Source organism: Ogataea philodendri (genome assembly GCF_020536065.1).
Source record: "Ogataea philodendri strain CBS6075 chromosome Unknown scaffold9, whole genome shotgun sequence".
NCBI classification, from domain to species: domain Eukaryota; kingdom Fungi; phylum Ascomycota; class Pichiomycetes; order Pichiales; family Pichiaceae; genus Ogataea; species Ogataea philodendri.
In genome coordinates, this window is record NW_025763790.1 from 187764 (window position 1) to 204378 (window position 16615).

General features: G+C 51.0%; 14 protein-coding genes and 1 pseudogene across 15 annotated transcripts; 7 read left to right on the plus strand and 8 right to left on the minus strand.

Moving 5' to 3' along the window:
* Window positions 1-8: 8 nt before the first annotated feature.
* On the minus strand, window positions 9-2678 carry OGAPHI_000331 (uncharacterized protein; the record flags this gene model as incomplete). The annotated part of the gene is made up of 1 exon (XM_046204294.1): window positions 9-2678. The coding sequence occupies one exon, from the start codon at window positions 2676-2678 to the stop codon at window positions 9-11; it is 2670 nt and encodes an 889-aa protein (XP_046064803.1).
* Window positions 795-4533, plus strand: OGAPHI_000332 (annotated as a pseudogene). The gene is made up of 6 exons: window positions 795-1058; window positions 1314-1484; window positions 1569-1708; window positions 2007-2426; window positions 2780-3855; window positions 3917-4533. Coding segments are annotated over exons 1-6 (2688 nt in total).
* Window positions 4030-4542, minus strand: OGAPHI_000333 (uncharacterized protein; the record flags this gene model as incomplete). The annotated part of the gene is made up of 1 exon (XM_046204314.1): window positions 4030-4542. The coding sequence occupies one exon, from the start codon at window positions 4540-4542 to the stop codon at window positions 4030-4032; it is 513 nt and encodes a 170-aa protein (XP_046064804.1).
* A 776-nt stretch (window positions 4543-5318) lies between these two features.
* On the plus strand, window positions 5319-6578 carry OGAPHI_000334 (uncharacterized protein; the record flags this gene model as incomplete). Its single annotated transcript, XM_046204325.1, has 1 exon — window positions 5319-6578. One exon carries the CDS (start codon window positions 5319-5321, stop codon window positions 6576-6578), a length of 1260 nt encoding a protein of 419 aa, XP_046064805.1.
* A 361-nt stretch (window positions 6579-6939) lies between these two features.
* OGAPHI_000335 (uncharacterized protein) lies at window positions 6940-8028 on the plus strand (the record flags this gene model as incomplete). The annotated part of the gene is made up of 1 exon (XM_046204336.1): window positions 6940-8028. One exon carries the CDS (start codon window positions 6940-6942, stop codon window positions 8026-8028), a length of 1089 nt encoding a protein of 362 aa, XP_046064806.1.
* On the minus strand, window positions 6952-8644 carry OGAPHI_000336 (uncharacterized protein; the record flags this gene model as incomplete). Its single annotated transcript, XM_046204347.1, has 2 exons — window positions 6952-8030; window positions 8545-8644. The coding sequence occupies 2 exons, from the start codon at window positions 8642-8644 to the stop codon at window positions 6952-6954; spliced, it is 1179 nt and encodes a 392-aa protein (XP_046064807.1).
* On the plus strand, window positions 8210-9275 carry OGAPHI_000337 (uncharacterized protein; the record flags this gene model as incomplete). Its single annotated transcript, XM_046204358.1, has 2 exons — window positions 8210-8230; window positions 8310-9275. 2 exons carry the CDS (start codon window positions 8210-8212, stop codon window positions 9273-9275), a joined length of 987 nt encoding a protein of 328 aa, XP_046064808.1.
* A 121-nt stretch (window positions 9276-9396) lies between these two features.
* On the plus strand, window positions 9397-11613 carry OGAPHI_000338 (uncharacterized protein; the record flags this gene model as incomplete). The annotated part of the gene is made up of 1 exon (XM_046204370.1): window positions 9397-11613. One exon carries the CDS (start codon window positions 9397-9399, stop codon window positions 11611-11613), a length of 2217 nt encoding a protein of 738 aa, XP_046064809.1.
* A 25-nt stretch (window positions 11614-11638) lies between these two features.
* On the minus strand, window positions 11639-12259 carry OGAPHI_000339 (uncharacterized protein; the record flags this gene model as incomplete). Its single annotated transcript, XM_046204381.1, has 1 exon — window positions 11639-12259. The coding sequence occupies one exon, from the start codon at window positions 12257-12259 to the stop codon at window positions 11639-11641; it is 621 nt and encodes a 206-aa protein (XP_046064810.1).
* Window positions 12260-12391: 132 nt separating this feature from the next.
* On the minus strand, window positions 12392-13927 carry OGAPHI_000340 (uncharacterized protein; the record flags this gene model as incomplete). The annotated part of the gene is made up of 1 exon (XM_046204392.1): window positions 12392-13927. One exon carries the CDS (start codon window positions 13925-13927, stop codon window positions 12392-12394), a length of 1536 nt encoding a protein of 511 aa, XP_046064811.1.
* On the plus strand, window positions 13083-13457 carry OGAPHI_000341 (uncharacterized protein; the record flags this gene model as incomplete). Its single annotated transcript, XM_046204403.1, has 1 exon — window positions 13083-13457. The coding sequence occupies one exon, from the start codon at window positions 13083-13085 to the stop codon at window positions 13455-13457; it is 375 nt and encodes a 124-aa protein (XP_046064812.1).
* A 96-nt stretch (window positions 13928-14023) lies between the features above and the next one.
* Window positions 14024-14584, minus strand: OGAPHI_000342 (uncharacterized protein; the record flags this gene model as incomplete). Its single annotated transcript, XM_046204412.1, has 1 exon — window positions 14024-14584. One exon carries the CDS (start codon window positions 14582-14584, stop codon window positions 14024-14026), a length of 561 nt encoding a protein of 186 aa, XP_046064813.1.
* A 90-nt stretch (window positions 14585-14674) lies between these two features.
* Window positions 14675-16147, plus strand: OGAPHI_000343 (uncharacterized protein; the record flags this gene model as incomplete). Its single annotated transcript, XM_046204423.1, has 1 exon — window positions 14675-16147. One exon carries the CDS (start codon window positions 14675-14677, stop codon window positions 16145-16147), a length of 1473 nt encoding a protein of 490 aa, XP_046064814.1.
* Window positions 15196-15471, minus strand: OGAPHI_000344 (uncharacterized protein; the record flags this gene model as incomplete). Its single annotated transcript, XM_046204434.1, has 1 exon — window positions 15196-15471. The coding sequence occupies one exon, from the start codon at window positions 15469-15471 to the stop codon at window positions 15196-15198; it is 276 nt and encodes a 91-aa protein (XP_046064815.1).
* A 9-nt stretch (window positions 16148-16156) lies between the features above and the next one.
* On the minus strand, window positions 16157-16612 carry OGAPHI_000345 (uncharacterized protein; the record flags this gene model as incomplete). The annotated part of the gene is made up of 1 exon (XM_046204445.1): window positions 16157-16612. One exon carries the CDS (start codon window positions 16610-16612, stop codon window positions 16157-16159), a length of 456 nt encoding a protein of 151 aa, XP_046064816.1.
* Between the last annotated feature and the right edge of the window lie 3 nt (window positions 16613-16615).

Consider the following 16615-nt stretch of genomic DNA (forward strand, 5'->3'; position numbering starts at 1 on the left):
ACTGTAATTTATTTCACGCCCTCCTTATGTTTGTAGATCTGGTTGATGAGTCCCAGGACGCCGGCTTCGTCGTCATCGTCATCGGAATGGTCCTCGTCTGGCCGGTGAACAACATCTTCAGGATAACCCTGCTGGAACGAGCCTCCCAAAAGAGTGCTGTTGTTGAGGTTCTGGAGATAGGTTTTCGTGTCTGTGGACAATCCAGCGGTGGTGTCCTCCATTAGGTCGTTGTTCTGTCGTTTGCCGTACATCGACTCGGCCAGCCCCGTGGACCTGAATTGAGGCGGATACCGCACAGACGTGGCCCCCGTAGTACGGTCCATGGTGGAGTTGTTCATCACCGCGGATCGCAAAAGACTCTTGTTCATCGGCCGCTTTCCTCTCGCAGCCATCGGGTTCCGCGAAGTGTGTCGCACAGGCTCGTTCCCGTAACTCTCCAAGAAGTGCAAATACGACTTGACCATCTTATCGTCGCTTGCGTTGTAAAAGTCGTTGTTCAGGTCCTCGTTAGCGCCAGCAGCAGTGTGGTCCCGCACAGGCTTATCCTTGTTGTCGAAACTGAACATGGCAAAAGTGCACACATACCCCAGGCCGTCCACATGGACACTGAATTCCCTGAAAAAGTCAATCACCTTTTCCGAAACCTCGGGCATCCGACAGTAAAGAATGTACGGCAGCATGATCAGACTGGTGATCTCCTTGAACACCAGCACCAGTCTGAGATTAAATAGGTTGCAAAACTCGTTTTTCACCTCCTCTGTGTGGAAACGGCCGTTCCAGGACTTTGGCAGGTAATGAGTGAACTGGGCCACGTATCTCAACGATGCCTCTGGGTCAAACACAGTGTCGTTCTCAGAAACACTGCCTTTGCAAATGGTAAAGATAGCTCCCAATGTGGAAATGTAGAACAACACTGTCCTTCCTTCAGACAACTCAAAGTTGAGGAAGTTCTCGTGACCAAGAACAGTGAGAATCACCAAGATGGTCACCAGCGATCCCGTGACAAATGCAATAAAATTCAAAACAACGTTGGTGGCCTCTTTGGGGAACTGGTTGATGTACTGTGTAGCTCCCTCTCTGCTCATCTTGAGACGTTTGGTAAATAAATGTGGCAACTCGTTGAACTCACGTAGTTTCCAGCGGGCATATGGCGAATACTGGCGAGAGCCCATGAGAGACGGGTTGGTTTTGATGTCGTAGAAGAACTTGAGGAAAAAGTAGAGCAGGAAGTAGATCACCAGGAATGGAGTGAGGAAGATGCTGAGGATTCCTGCCAAACGGAACCTTTTGCGCAGTTCCGTGGATAATGCCAGTCGTTTGTGCTCGCTAAGAACGGCTTGTTTGAGCTGGCCGTTGGAATTGAACACAAAATCGAAAATGCACAGCTTGAGGTTCCATTCCAAGGTCTTGGTGAGGAAGTGGTGGTTGATAAACGGGATCGTGAGGGCCGGGGTGAGGATGTTTCTGTTGAAAATGGCTATCATGTAGTTTTCCTTGCGCATGAGGCGGTTTGCAATGTCGTGAGCGCTGAGTCGTTTTTTCGATTTGAGGTCGTCTCCGTTTTTCAGGTTTTGGTTGCCGGAGATCAATGCGTTTGTGTTTTGATCTCTGAGGATCATGATCTTCTTGACGATCGTGGACCAGCTGATGGTTTGCAGCTCTTCGTCCGAAACGCCGAGCAGCAGGTTGTAAAAGTTCTTGATTTCGCGTAAGTCCTTGAAATGGTGGTAGTACGACTTGATCCGGAACAGCAGGATCACAAACAGCACGAAATAGAACAGTTTCTGGCTAAAAGAGATCTTTGAGTAGCACTGGGCCACCGCCACGTCCGCGTATCTTGTGGCATTCCCGTTCATCAGCTTGTTGTAGTCGACACAGTTGCCCATGAAACTCGTGATCCAGACCACAAACACAATCACCAGCAGGTCGCTGATCCGCGAAAGAACAATGCACCGGTACCCGTTGCCGACGTAATATGTGTAGACGTCTTCTAGAAACGTGTCGAGGTTGGAAACGTTCGACCACAGCCACAGTGCGCGTTCCATGGGACTTAAAAGCCCCAGCCGGCCGCGCAGCTGGCGTTGCTCGTTGATGTTGCGTACCATCTCCGGCTCGCTGTCGACGCTGGCCTCGCGGCGTGACATCAGCGGCGGCGGCGGCAGTCGGCTGGACGTGGTGTTGGGCAATTGGAACGAGATGCCCTTGGGAATCGATTTGGGGATCGTATCGATGGTTTTGCTAGCCAGGCCTTTCGCGACCTCGCCCCATTGGCTCAGATTCGGCGTGGCACTGCGCTCGTGCGGTGACAAAGACTTGCGGTCTGTCGTGCCCGTCTTGGACGGCTCATGCGGCCGCCGACGCTCCATCATCAAACTCTCAGGAACAGTGTCAAAGTCGTCCTGGTGGAACTCGGACTCCACCTGCTGGTAAAGTTCGCGCTTCTGGTCGTACAACAGATCGTCGTTCGATTCGGATTCCGTGTCGGAGGACGACTCGTTTTCAGAGTGCACGTTCAGCGCCTGCGAAACCCTCTGCGGGCTCTCCACCTCCTGCTCCTCCAAAGTATCCTGCAATTGGTTGATGCTGAACTCGATGTCGTTGTTATCGTCGTTAAGTAGCGGATTAGAGGCAGACCCAAACACCCGCGACAGAAAGGTGTGCTTGTTAAGGTCGCCCATGTTGAGACGGATTATGCAAACAAATAAGCTCTGTCAGATGTTATCTTTTGCCTTTAGTGTGCGACGTTTTACGTAAGCAGGGGATATTTCCAAAGTTATAGATGCGAAAAAAAAGTTCAGTTGGAGGAAGTTATGTCTATTTCTTTATTGCGCGAGAGCATCAAGAACAACCAGCCGATCAGTTTCCCCGACGGCCAGGACATTTCGACGGCCAGTGTGCTTTTGCTGGGCGGCAAGGAGGTGTCTTTGAACGAACAGACCGGGTTTGTGAGCGGCGACAAGGTGGACCATGTTCTTCGCACCATTTACCAGTGTTGGTTGCACCGAGAGTCCAACACGACCGAGTACATTGCTGACTGTGAGTCGCGCAACATTCCTGTGGTGAGTTTCCTGGAAAGAACGGACCTGATTTCGTATTTGAACGGGTCCTCAGAAACGTGTGTTTATCTGCAAGGCAGCAGCGAGTCGACCACAGTGGGGGAAAAACGCCCCGCCTCGGTGGAGGAGTCTGAAGCTCCTTCCAAGAAGAAGAAAGAGGTGGACCCGTTCCTTCGCGAGGTCCTGAGTAACGAGCGCAATTTGATCGACCACAACAGGGCTCTGCAGGGCACGAAGCCTGTGGACTTTTCGAGCGTGGCGAAGGAGTGCGAATACAAGATCATCCGTGCTGCCAAGCAGAGCAGCAAGAGCAAGACGAAGCAGGGCGAGAAGGAGACCACCGGCACCAGCAAGAATAAGGAGCCGATCATCATCTTATCTCCGTCCGCCTCGGCGATTCTTAACATGGGCAATGTGAAGGAGTTTTTGCAGGAAGGCCGGTTCAATGGCAGCTCCGAGCACTCGCTTGCGGCCAGCAACATGTTGCAGATTGTGCGGAACTCGAAACGGTTCGATAAACGGATGAAGTATTTGGTGGTGAACAACGTGGAGAAGTTCTTTACGAAGCCAGAGTACTGGGACCGGGTGGTTGCTGTTTTCACGACCGGACAGGAATGGCAGTTCAAGAACTACAAGTACAGCCAGCCAGGAGTGCTGTTCCAAAGAGTGAAGGGATTCTACTTATACTACAACGGAGATAACATTCCAGATAAAATCCAGCAATGGAATGTGCAGGCGATTGGAATTGAGCGGACACAACGATTCAAAGACCGTCAAACAAGCGAGTTCTTGTGGGAGAGTCTTGAACGGTTCATGGCCGGAAAAGGATATAGATGAAAAGAGTAATAATACTTAGCAAGGTCGTCATTTAAGATACATTGATACACACCTATTTGGCCTGGCCTTGATTAATGGTATCGAGCCAAGTTTCGGTACAAGGGGGAAAATCATTGGTTGGGCGCAATTGGTACTTTTAGACCTGAGACAACGTTGGCACACCGGTTCTAGCTGGTCTGGAGGAGCCGGTTCCCAAGAAACCGTTCTTCAAGATGGAAAGAGAGGAGATGACCAAGGAGAAGAGGAACACAAAGAAGGAGAAGTAGAGGAAGGCGACCGAAGCCTGGGCCTTTCTGCATCTGTCAGTGGAACCTTGGGTCACAGTGTTGCCATCCAAGTAGGATTGGTTGTGGCAAGAGTGAGTTCTGATGGCAACGGCAAGAGCGGTTGCACCAGCAAAAGTGAAGACAAAGTTGAGGAAATCCCAGATGGCAAGGAACAAAGGAGAAGCCAAGAAGGACACAAAGAATGCCAACACTCCGTAGAAAGTGGAGGTCAAAAGTCCGAAAGCAGCAGCGAAAACGGCAAAGTTGACCTGTGGATTGTTGTGGTTGGATGTGGCAGCCAGGGAGCCGGTCAATCCGAGAACGATCACGAGGAACACGAAGTTCAAGCCTCTGAGAGAGATATCACCGTATGAGAGAGCCATTGTACTGATAGCAATGAAAAATTCTATAAATTTTTCTGAATTAAAAGTTACGGACCGAAATACCTAGCTGTATTATATATAGTGCCACAAACACAAACAAACAGGAAGCGAAAAAGGGAAATCTCTGTCCAAACAGGAAAAAATCGCAATTATTTCCAACCCTGGTTAGGTTGCCCCGATGTTTTTTATTTTCCGAAAGCAGGCATTCTGAGGTCCCACTGAAATGCGGGCCGGCACTATTTGTCATGGAGTCTGTTATTTCACCCATATTGATTAAATAGCATGCAGCGAAGATTAACTAGGCACCCTTAGAGATATGATTGCTATCACGCGGTGGGCCTTTCGGATATGCGTTGTGGAATGACTGGCTTAGCCATTGACCTTGTCACACTCTAGATTCCTTCCGTTATTTGCCGTAGCTTTCGTTTTTCATCCCCTTACCCCCATCAATCCACACCAGATGAAACTGCCCCGGCTCATCGAGATAAATTGTATGTCCCGACAAGAGAGGTTTCCCAAAACGGAAAGACGACTTGCCTAAAAAGTGGGTGCCAACGAAAACACCACACCCTTGCCCAAGAAGAGCAAAAGGGAAACACTTTCAGTATGGCCTTAATAGGCATTCTAGAAACCTGGATTCGCTACGAAAATTTCATCGTCCCGTGCGGTGCTAAAATCGTGTTTCTTCGCTGATGGGTCCCTGTTTAAATTTCTGTTCCAGGATAATGAGTAAATAAACGGCCCACTCCTGACACCGTATTTTTATTTTTCCCTGAATGATCAAACGGTCTTTGGTGGTGTTGAACGCAGAGTCCGGTGCCATGAAGCGGCGGCTCGAGCAGCTCGCGGAGGACGCGCGTCCGATTGCTGGCGATGACCGTGCCGGTACTGTGCCCGACGCTTTGCCCGTTGACTTGCCCGGTTTGAGGGCAAAACTCGATCGGATCCAAGATCAGAACTTTGAGCACCAGTACCAAAGAGAGATCGGGCTCACGAAACTGCCCACATATGCGGGCAAACAGGAGCGCGAGATCGCAGCTGCACCGGTATGGACGGGCAAGGAGTCAGTTTACGACGCCTCCTTGCGAATGCTCAACGACAAGTACAAGACGGTATCCAAGCAAAACACAAAACAACGATTGCACAGGGCGCGGGAGGGCGCAATCGACTACCAATTGGACAAGGTGTCGGAGAAAAAACAGAAAAAAGATGCCGAGGACGATGGATTTAGCGAACTGTACAGAGAACGGTTGCTAGGGCCGGCCGTTTTTGTGAGTGACACATTTGCGGCTGTGGACAATTCGGTGCGGTCGTTGGCCGACCAACGAATTATGGAGGCTCAAAGACGGGGCGATTTCAAAAACCTCCCGCGCGGGAAGGCTTTGGAATCGGAGTACAGAAACACCAATGCCTATTTGGACCGAACCGAGTACCACTTGAACAACATTCTCAAGAGACAGGAGGCGATTCCTCCGTGGATCGAGAAACAGGGCAGTGTTGATGTGCAGATCAGGCAGTTTCGGAGCCAGCTCGATTCCGATTGGACCTCGAAGGCTGTGCATATAGTTTGCGATAGGTATCCAATGGGATCGGATTCGGACAAGATACAACTCATGGAGCGTTATGCACAAGCAGAGAAGGACGGCGGAACATCGCATTCCAAGCTCCGGAGCCGCGAATGGGAGCAGCACCACGGAGAGTATCTGAAGACCAAACTGCGCGTGTTGAACGACAGCATCAGAGGCTACAATCTACAAGCACCGTTGGCATCACAGAAGTTGTACCTGATCCAAGAAAAAGAGCTGGAAAAATGCTACCAACGATGTGCGGATAAATTAGTCGGGTCATTGAAAAGACACCTTTTAGGGTCTTCACAGGCTCCTGTGGCGCGTGCAAGCAAAAAGGAACCGAATCAGAGGCTACCGAAATATGGCGAGGTGAAACAACGTGACATTAAGCAAACATACCAGGTGCCGTCAGAAAGTCTTGGACGGCAATTAATAAACATGTTCCGTTGGGGCTCCAAGGACGAATGAAAGGTACCGGAGCTGGCAATGACGTGGACAGGGGGTGCACAGCTGGTTATTTTTTCCCAAAACAACCGTGCCCCTCCTTGATTGATGGAAAAAGAGTGACGATGCACACGCCCAAAGTGGGGTGTCCCGCGAGAATTTGGAAATAGGCTCCAAAGTTAACCACCCCACATTTTGCAGAAGAAAAAATTTATAAAATCCGGGGTTGTTTGGTTGCTGGCCAATAAAAACGCCCGGCCAGCACGGAGTCTTGTACAGCGGTTGTGAGAGGGCCATCCAAAGAGGGGTACACAAACGGTATAAATAGACAAGACCACCACTGTTACCATCACTCAATCAGTATCACATACCAAATCAAACCAAAATGAAAGTTGTTCTAGTTCTCTACGACGCAGGAAAGCACGCCCAAGACGAATCCAGACTTTATGGATGTACCGAAAATGCCCTTGGAATCAAGGACTGGCTCGAGAAGCAAGGCCATGAGTTGGTCGTCACTTCCGACAAGGAGGGCCCTAACTCCACTTTGGAGAAGAACATCCCTGATGCAGACATCATCATCTCCACTCCGTTCCATCCAGCCTACATCACCAAGGAGAGAATCCAAAAGGCTAAGAACCTCAAGTTGCTGGTTGTTGCTGGTGTTGGATCCGACCACATCGACTTGGACTACATCAACCAGTCCGGAAGAGACATTTCCGTTCTCGAGGTGACTGGATCGAACGTTGTTTCTGTTGCCGAGCACGTTGTGATGACCATCTTGGTGCTGGTGAGAAACTTTGTTCCTGCCCACGAGCAAATCATCTCTGGCGGCTGGGACGTCGCCGAGGTTGCCAAGGACTCCTTTGACGTCGAAGGTAAGGTTGTTGCCACCATTGGTGCTGGAAGAATTGGCTACAGAGTCCTGGAAAGACTCCTTCCTTTCAACCCTAAGGAGCTGCTGTACTACGACTACCAGTCGCTGCCTAAGGAAGCCGAAGAAAAGGTTGGTGCCAGAAGAGTCGAGGACTTGAAGGAGCTTGTTGCGCAGGCCGACATTGTCACGGTCAACTGTCCATTGCACGCTGGATCCAAGGGCCTGATCAACGCAGACTTGCTCAAGCACTTCAAGAAGGGCGCCTGGCTGGTCAACACCGCCAGAGGTGCCATCTGTGTTGCTGAGGACGTTGCAGCCGCAGTCAAGTCTGGCCAGCTCAGAGGCTACGGTGGAGACGTCTGGTTCCCTCAACCAGCTCCAAAGGACCACCCATGGAGATCCATGGCCAACAAGTACGGTGCTGGTAACGCCATGACTCCTCACTACTCCGGATCCGTTATCGATGCCCAGGTCAGATATGCCCAGGGTACCAAGAACATCCTGGAGTCTTTCTTCACCAAGAAGTTCGACTACAGACCTCAGGACATCATCTTGCTGAACGGTAAGTACAAGACCAAGTCTTACGGAGCCGACAAATAGATCTGGAGTTGTACAACTTTGTTCTAAGTATGAGATTAGAAATGAATGAATTAGGAAATATCTTTATGGCTAGCTCCATTCTCTAGTGCGCGTTCGCTAAATTTTGTGCAGGAGTCGCGTGCTAAATTTATTTGCCCAGCCAGAAGACAACTGCCGAGCCAGCAGAGCTTTGTTGTGGTGCATGGGCCCTTTGATGAGCCCCGTACGCGTCCAGCTGTCTATTTTTGTGGCTGCTCCTGTGCGCGCCAGTTTCAGCAGTAGAGGGGTCTTGATGTTAACAGGAGACAGCACCGCCCAAGAAGGAGTGCGGCGCTGCGGCTCGAAAACGCGGATGGGTCGACTGCTGGAAGGAGGTGCCTTTGCAAGGAGCGGTTGACAGTGTCAGATATATAAAGCGCTTGAGATCCTTTGACATGTCTCTAATGATCGACGACCAGGCACTTGACATCTTCCTTAAGTCTCCTGTCACTCAGGACATGATCCACCACTTGGTCACGGTGACTTTGCAGGTCCTACCATGCGAGTCGGCCAAGACCATCACACAGAAGCTGCCTTCTCCACCAGACTCTCCGCCGGTTCTGAAGACGAAGCCGCTGCCTTCGCTCATGACATTCATCACCAAACTCGTTCGCCATACCAACGTTTACACGGGAACACTGATGTCGACCATTGTGTTCCTCAACAGACTCAAGTCCAAGCTTCCAAAGGACGCTCAGGGTCTGCCGTGCACACGCCACCGCATTTTCCTCGCGTGTCTGATCATCTCGTCCAAACACCACAACGACTCGTCTCCAAAGAACAAGCACTGGAGCAAGTACACCGAGGGTTTGTTCCGCAAGGAGGACGTGAACCTGATGGAACGGCAGCTACTGATGTTACTGGACTGGGACTTAAGAATCAGCAAGGAAGAGCTCCTGCGGGTCTGGAAGCGCTTCCTTGACCCGCTTCGGGCAGAGCTACGCAAACAGGAGCGGACCAGAAAGAGAAGCGTTTCTCCGTCTCCTGTTCGCGTGCTGACGCCGCCACACTCGCTCAGCAGCTCGCGCTCCTCCTCGGTCTCGTCGCTGGATACCCTCCATTCGAGAGCATCGTCTGTTTCGAGCACTTCGAGCCAGATCTTGGACGATGTTTCTCTTGGAAAGATGATCGATACCGTTGCTCAGCGCGAGGAGCAGGAGCTCAACAATTTAATGAGACAGTACTGTTCTGTCTCTTCGCATCGCATTGAACCAATTGGAATTAGATAGGACAAATAAACTACACATAGGATTCGGATACAAATTGTAGCTGCCTTGGCCGGTGTTGGTGAAAAATCTGCACAGCCAAAGTTGCAGTTATTTATTTTCTGAACAACGTAATCCACGCGCGATGGAGGACGCCCCGAGTACCGGCCCTGCCGAGGCCGTGCCGCCTGAGGAGACTGTGACGAAGAAGAAACTGACGTTGCAAGAGCGATTGGCGTTGGCGGCGTCGAAAAACGGCCGCAAAGACGAGCCCAAAGAGCCCAAGGAGAACAAGGACCCTAAGGAGAACAAGGACACTGGATCGGACTCCAAGATCGCCAAGGACGAGTGGTCGTTGCCGGCGGACTGGAAGACTCTGTCGCAGGAAGAGCTTGTCAAGCTCCTGGACAGGGCTGCGGAATCGTTCAATGATCTGAAAAGGACAAATCAGCAATTGGTACGTAAAGTTGACGATTTGCGTCGCGAGCGGCCCCCCAAGCGCTCGATCACCCCTGTTGGCGGCGACGACCTTCTGAAGCGCAAGCTCGAGGAGAAGGAGCTCCAAATCAAGGAATTGTTGGAGGAAGGGTCCAAGCTGTCGATGAAGGAGGTGAATCTGACCCAGACGATCAAGAAGATGAAACAGAAGGAATTGGACCTGGAGGAGGACCTGGCCCGGGCAGAGAAGGAGACTGGCCAGTTGCAGACGCGAATAGCAGATTTGGAGTCCGAGATCGGCCAGTTCAAGCAGAACGAGCGCAGTGTCAAGGAGGACAAGCTCGGCTTTGAGACGTTACAGAACAAGTACGAGAAACTGGTGAAGGAGAACGAGGCGGTGACGAACGAGTTGAAGGAGATCAAACTAAGGAAGCTCGACGTTCAGCTCCTAAGTACACAGAAACAGCTGGAAGCGGAAACCAAAAAGTCCACCAAGTTGCAAGAAAGACTCGACAAAATCACAGAGGAGTACAACCTGTACAAAGAGGAGGCGCGTAGCCAGGTTGCGCAGCTCAGCTACAAAGTGGAGCGGGAGCGTACCAGGTACAACGAGCTGACCAAGGAGAACGCGGCCGAGATTAAGCGGCTAGAAAACAAAATGGAGGCGTTCAGGCTTATGAGCGAGTCCGTGGAAAGCAAGTCGGACCTCAACAGCACGTCTGGTGGGTCGACTGTTTCTGTTGACCTGATCCAGTCTCAGTACACACATGCACAGGAGAATTGGAAGCTCATTGAGAGCAGCTACTTGAAGAAGATTGCCGGTTTGGAGAACGACGTGGAGCTGTTGAAGCAGAAAGATATTTCCAACGCAAAGAAGATCAAGACAATGCAAAATGACCTGAAAAACAGGGTTGCCGAGGTTGGCGAGATGCTCGAGACCGAGAACGCGCTGCGTGCGGAGATCGAAGCCATCAAGAGCAAGCTGGAGACCGCATACGGAGACCTGGACACGGCCCGTCAAAACTACGAAGCCCTGAAAAAAGACCACGAGTTGGAGAAAAGCAACCTGGAAAAGAAGGTGCATTCTCTCGAAGAGGACAAGACCCGACTGGCCAACATCAACAAGCTGCGGGTGGACCCTCAGGCGCCGATCCAACCGCCTACCGCCTCTCAAAGCAACTTCTACCTGAACGACCTGAACTCGTCCTCGAGTCTGAACCATTACCGCACCCAACGGTCTGTTTCTGTGGCTTCTATTGACAACATTGCATTGGGCGAGTCGTCGTCCACGCCCAGACCGGCTCCGTTCCCGTACGGGGCTTCGCGTGTGCCGTCACAAGGGTCGTTGTTCTTCAGTCCGGGCCAGTCTCACTCCCAGAGCAACCTGATGCTGGACACAATCGACGACTCGCTGGCGACCGAGGACGACGAGTTCCCTGCTCCTTCACCTATCTCTGCGTCACGGACACGGAGCAGCACCGCCGTCAACCACATGAACTCGATGGACGACCTGGAAACGCCGCACTCGTCCACGATCGGCGGCGGAGGCAGCTCTGCCGCAAACGGCGGCTCCAACATCCAGCTCATGGGCAAGCTGTCGTCGCGTATCCGTCGTCTGGAGCTCGAGATTCTGGGTCTAAAGGACGAGCTGGCCGAAACCAACACACAGAAACAGGAAGCCGCCGAGGAGATTGTTCGGTTGTTGCGCGATAACGAACAAACCACCGAGTACAAGCAGAAACTGGCCAAGTTGGAACAGGAACACCAGTTGCAGTCGTCCAACTACGAGGCAACTCTGCAGTTGCTGGGCCAGAAGTCCGAAAGATGTAACGAGCTCCAGGCCGACGTGGAGGACCTGAAGGAGATGATGAGAGCCCAGGTCCAGCAGATGGTGGAACTCCAGGAAAAACTGGCTGCTACCTAATTTAAATTTGATCAAAAAGTATCTATTATATATTACCCTGCTCGACAGCATGCTTGGTATGGTCGTCGATGTCGTCGGACTCCCATGGGTATGCGATCCACTGGTCTGGAACGTCTTTTCCAGAAATGTACTCTCCGCCGCCCATCTTGTGCTCGTCGATCTCTGCTCTTTTCTCCTTGAGCTTGTTGTGCAGAACAAAGATGGAGAACTTGGTCTTTTCGTTGGTGCGGCCCAGCTTCTCGGCAATCTCTTGCACGTCCTTGTACAGCTCCGACACGGCGTAGTGAAGAGTGGTTCTGGTATCGTCCACCTCGTCCACAATCAAAATGTTCTTTCCAATGAGTGAGTCAAAGTGCTGAGAAAGAGCACCGAAATCCAGCCACTGGGTTCTGATCACCTCTTTTCCGATCTTGTCGCCGTTACCTGTTCCAAGGTCCTCGTACAACGAAAGTCCGATGGCCTGGATCGGAATGTTCTTTTCGCCAGAACTTCTCAAGAACGTTCTGATGATTCTGGCCGGAATAAAGCCACCACCACCAATAGCGATGATCACGTCCGGCTTGCCAACGTCCTTCAAGAACTTCTCTGCGCCAGCCTTACACAGCTTGTGCACGTTGTTGTAGCTGATGTATAACTTCTCAACCATCGTACGAGTCGGGTAAAACAGGTTGGTCCTACCAAAAGAAAGAAAAAAAAATTCACAGATATTTCTCATCCAACTATCTCTACTGCTACACCTCGCACCTCACTACTGGTGTCTATTAAATTAGGGCGGTACTTAGTCCTCGTCTTCGTCGTCGCTCTTGTCGTCTTCGGCCTCCTCTTCGAACTCGTAATCGTCGTTCTCTCCGTCCAGGAACACAGAGCTTTCTGCAAAACTCACGTCGTTCTGTGCACCTGTGTCTTTCTTGCTCATAATATCGTTACGCAGCTTCAGTTGCGACTGCAGCAATGCCAGACGACCTTGGAGCGCCAGCAGGTTGGGCAGAATACGCGAATTTTCGTTCAGCATCGCCTGCAACAGCTTCAGAAGCGCCACAGACTCGGGATCCTTCGAGATCAGTCCTCCTTTGGATATCAGCAGCCATTTGAGCCAGTTGCCCAATCCCTGTGACTTCTGGCCATCGTCAGAAAGCACCAATGCCAGGCTGCGGAACAAATCAAGCGACTCTTGGTCCTTGAGCAGAAACATGGTCGATTTCGCGCTCTCTTGGTTCTGTGACAAAATGGTAGCAAGCAGCTCCACATCGGCCAGATTCTCAACTATTAATGCGTGCACCTCCGACACCTCGTCTCTGTGGTATTCTGTGTCTTCCTCTTCCTCAGTCGGGTTCTCCTCATCGTCCATCTCCACGTCGGACTCGGACTCGTTTTCCTCGCCCACGTCGATGGTGATTTCGCCGTCCTGGGCCAGGTTTTCCACCTCGAACTCGGTGAAATTGGCTTCGTAGCCGTCGAACCATGAGCCAATGAAATGGCTGTCCTTGGCCACAAGGTTGACGAACTTGACTCCCGTGTTGGTCTTGAGTTGCAAGTTCGAGCCGACCTGTTTTCTGGCCTTTTTGCCAAACACGTCGGCAAATATCTCGATAGTTCCGTCCTCAGTAACAACAGCAAGCGACAGAGGCTCCAATAAAGTGATGGAAACGGCAGCAGAAAGACACTTCAGCGTCAACAGCACCTTGGAGCTTGCAACCGAAACGATCTGGACGAGCGAGTCCTCTGCTCTCGACACAGCAAGCAAGTCCGTGTTGCTTTTGCACTGCACAACGTTGGTGATCGAGGCCTGGTGTGATTTGGGAGCAGGGATCTTCACGTCCTGCTGGGACTCTTGTATCTTGTAAGGATCGATAATGTACAATGCTGAGGATGCAATGGCCAGGTTCGACTCGAGGAACTGGAGATACTGACACTGTTTATCTGTGGCCCAGGGTCTGGAGTCCACTATGCGGTTTTCAAACAGGCCAAATTTGCGTAGCGTCATGTTCTTTTTATCGTATCCCCAGACGTCCACTCCTGGGCCGTCTGTAAAGTCACTGAGGGCAAACCCGGTGGAGATCTTGTTGATAACCTCTTTAGCCAGCGGCGAGTACACCAGAATCTCGTTATTAGAAAGCAAAACACCCAAATAACCGGTATTTTCGTTGCGAAGCCATTTCACCCGCTCGATCTCTGTATCTGAATCGAACTCGATGCTCGACTTGAACTCCTCGCTTTCAAACGACACAATCTTGATCTCAGTTCTCGCCGTGCTGGCTAGAACACAGGCCAAGAACCGTCCCTGAGGGTCGGCCACACTCTCCACAAGTCTCATCGAGCTAGTTTATTAAATTTATTTTAGAGACTGAAAAATTTTTATAGACGAAAAGCGTCGATTTGCGTCGATCGTAATAAATAGCGAAGCAACCATTCACGGCTGCGGAGACTCGTTCAGCTCCTGGGCCAGTGGACCCACGCCGATCTTGGCCAATCCCAGCTCGGCACTCGTGTGAAGCAGATTGAATCTCTTGGACGCCGGCACGTTGTTTGAGATCTCCAGGTTGCGCAACCGTATGCTCAACTCAACTTCTTTTCTGTTCTTTTCATCAATCTCGCCTTGCAAATGCGTGATATACTCAACAGCTTTGCTTAGGATCTGGCCCTTGTTTGGTTTGCCGTCTTTAGTGCCCGAAGCCTTGTCCTTACTTGTTTGGAACAGCTCCTCAGGAATAGCATCGTAGAGCTCGTATATCTTCTCGTTCATGTTGTCCTTGCGTTTCTTGTCGACAGACTGCGGCAGAGGACTGGTTATGGTGGACCGTCTGGAAGAAACCGACTCCATTCGAGGAGTGTTTCTTAATTCCGGTAAGTCGTCCTGTTCTTCAGGATGTGAGGCGTTTCCTAGGCTTTTCGATAACGACGCCCGCACGTTTTCTTCTGGCACCATCGAGAGCGACTCTGGTTCATCTGGCGGCAAATCGAGGAAATCCATTTTCGTTTTAGTCAACCGTGGGTGAAAAAGGTGTTGCAGCTAATTTATTATTTTTTCTAGCTTTTTCTTGCACTTGTTTTGTTCTCCGCCATGCCAATTGACTATTCCAAGTGGGACAAGATCGAATTGTCGGATGACTCCGACGTTGAGGTCCATCCAAACGTCGACAAGAAGTCTTTTATCAAATGGAAACAGAGAGATATCCATGAGAAGCGGATCCAGAGAGACAACCAAATCAAGGGCCTCAAGATCCAGAAGGAAATGTACACGCGACTGAATGCGCGCGTGGACAAGATGATTAGCACATTGGGAAACGCTCTGGCGAACGAATCCAAGAGAAACGAGTTTCTCAACGCCAATTTCGACCCAAAGGAGAAGTGTGCTTTGGAGGACAACCCAGACAGTATCCCATACAACGAGATGGTTGAGGACCTGTTTGTCCAGATTTCCGACGATCTGAAAAAGGAGAACAAGGACAGCAGCGATCCAAAACTAGTTTTGGCTAAAGTTCTGGAACACCGTGCCAAGATCGAGACGGTCCTGAAACAGATTGATCCAAAACTGGAAGAACTCAACAAGGAGAAGCATTTGCACATTTCCAGCGACGACATTCACGACGGCTGGAACAGCTCGTTCATCAACAAAAAGGAAACCCCCTCGTCTGCATCCTCGGCTGCCACGACGGCTCCTAAGTCGGCCTCCACCAGCGCAGCCACCACCATTGAAACCATCAACACCCCGGCCGCGTCGAAACTGCTCCAGACGCCTTCCAAACCGTTGGACGAGCTCGACGAGCTGGAACTGCTTCCAGAAACAGAACAGTTTGCACAAATACCATCCACCGACCTGCTCAAGAGCATCAAGTACCTGGAAGACCATCTATACATTGTCTGCGAGCAGCAGAAAGACGCGCTGATGATGAAGACGTTCGACCACCAGCTGGACGGCGACTCGAACACGGCCAAACAGGTGGTCCATCAGGCATTGATACTGCAATACCTGGACGACCTGTTCAAGGCGGCAGGCGGACCAAGGGCTACGATTCAGCAGAAACAACAGGCTGTCGGCATGTTTGTGGGGAAATTGCTAGACAAGTCGTCGCCGGCCTCTCGTGCATTTGAGGCGGACTGGGACAAAACGTATAAACATATTGTTGGCAGATGCGAAATCATCAAGCAGGAGCACGATGACGGTGCTGGTCAGGAGGGTGTTGAGCAGATCCAGCTGAGGTCGATGGACCCAAACTCGGAGCTCGTGATCAACCTGCCGGCCAAAGACGCGCCAGAGTACGAGTACTTCGAGCAGATCCCCGAGACGATGCAAAAAGCGCTCGAAACGAAGAGTCTGGACAAGATCAACGACGTTTTTGCCACAATGTCTGTGTCGGAGGCCGAAGGGGTTCTGGAACTATTTGACAAGTGCGGAGTGATTCAGATCCAAGCCTTGTTGGAGAACGAGGACGAGTTCAACCATCTGAAGGAGGAATATGAGGAGCTGGGGGAGGACGAAGAAGACCAAGCACCGGAGCCGGAAGCTACCGCGACTGCAGACATTGTCGACTAAACGGCATGCTTACTTCAAATCTGGCATTCTGAGCACCTCGTGCTCTTTGTTTTCGCTAAGTTCTTGCAATTGCTTCAGGATCTTGGACTGTTTCCATTTGTCGGGCAATGGAGTGACCTCGTAATTTTTAGTTGCCCAGTAATATATATCCCAATCTGGCTCGTCCAAAAGCTTGTCGTATTCGTGGAGCTCATCCGGAGTCATCTTATCGAGATACTTGTCTGCGAATCTGCTCAAAAGTAAGTCGGATTCCAGAATTCCTCTTTTTCTGGACTGGTAAAGCAGTCTTCTTCTTTTATTCTCCACCGGCTCTCCGTCTCTGTTTATTGGCTCGACTTTGATTTTCAGCTCACCGTTCTCCTCGTGGACGCTGTGGTGACTGGCACCGGCCTCAACGTTCTTCAAGAGCGGTCTTACAATCGAAAATGCTCTGATTGGTCTAAATTGCGTGGAGAGTCTCAACATGGT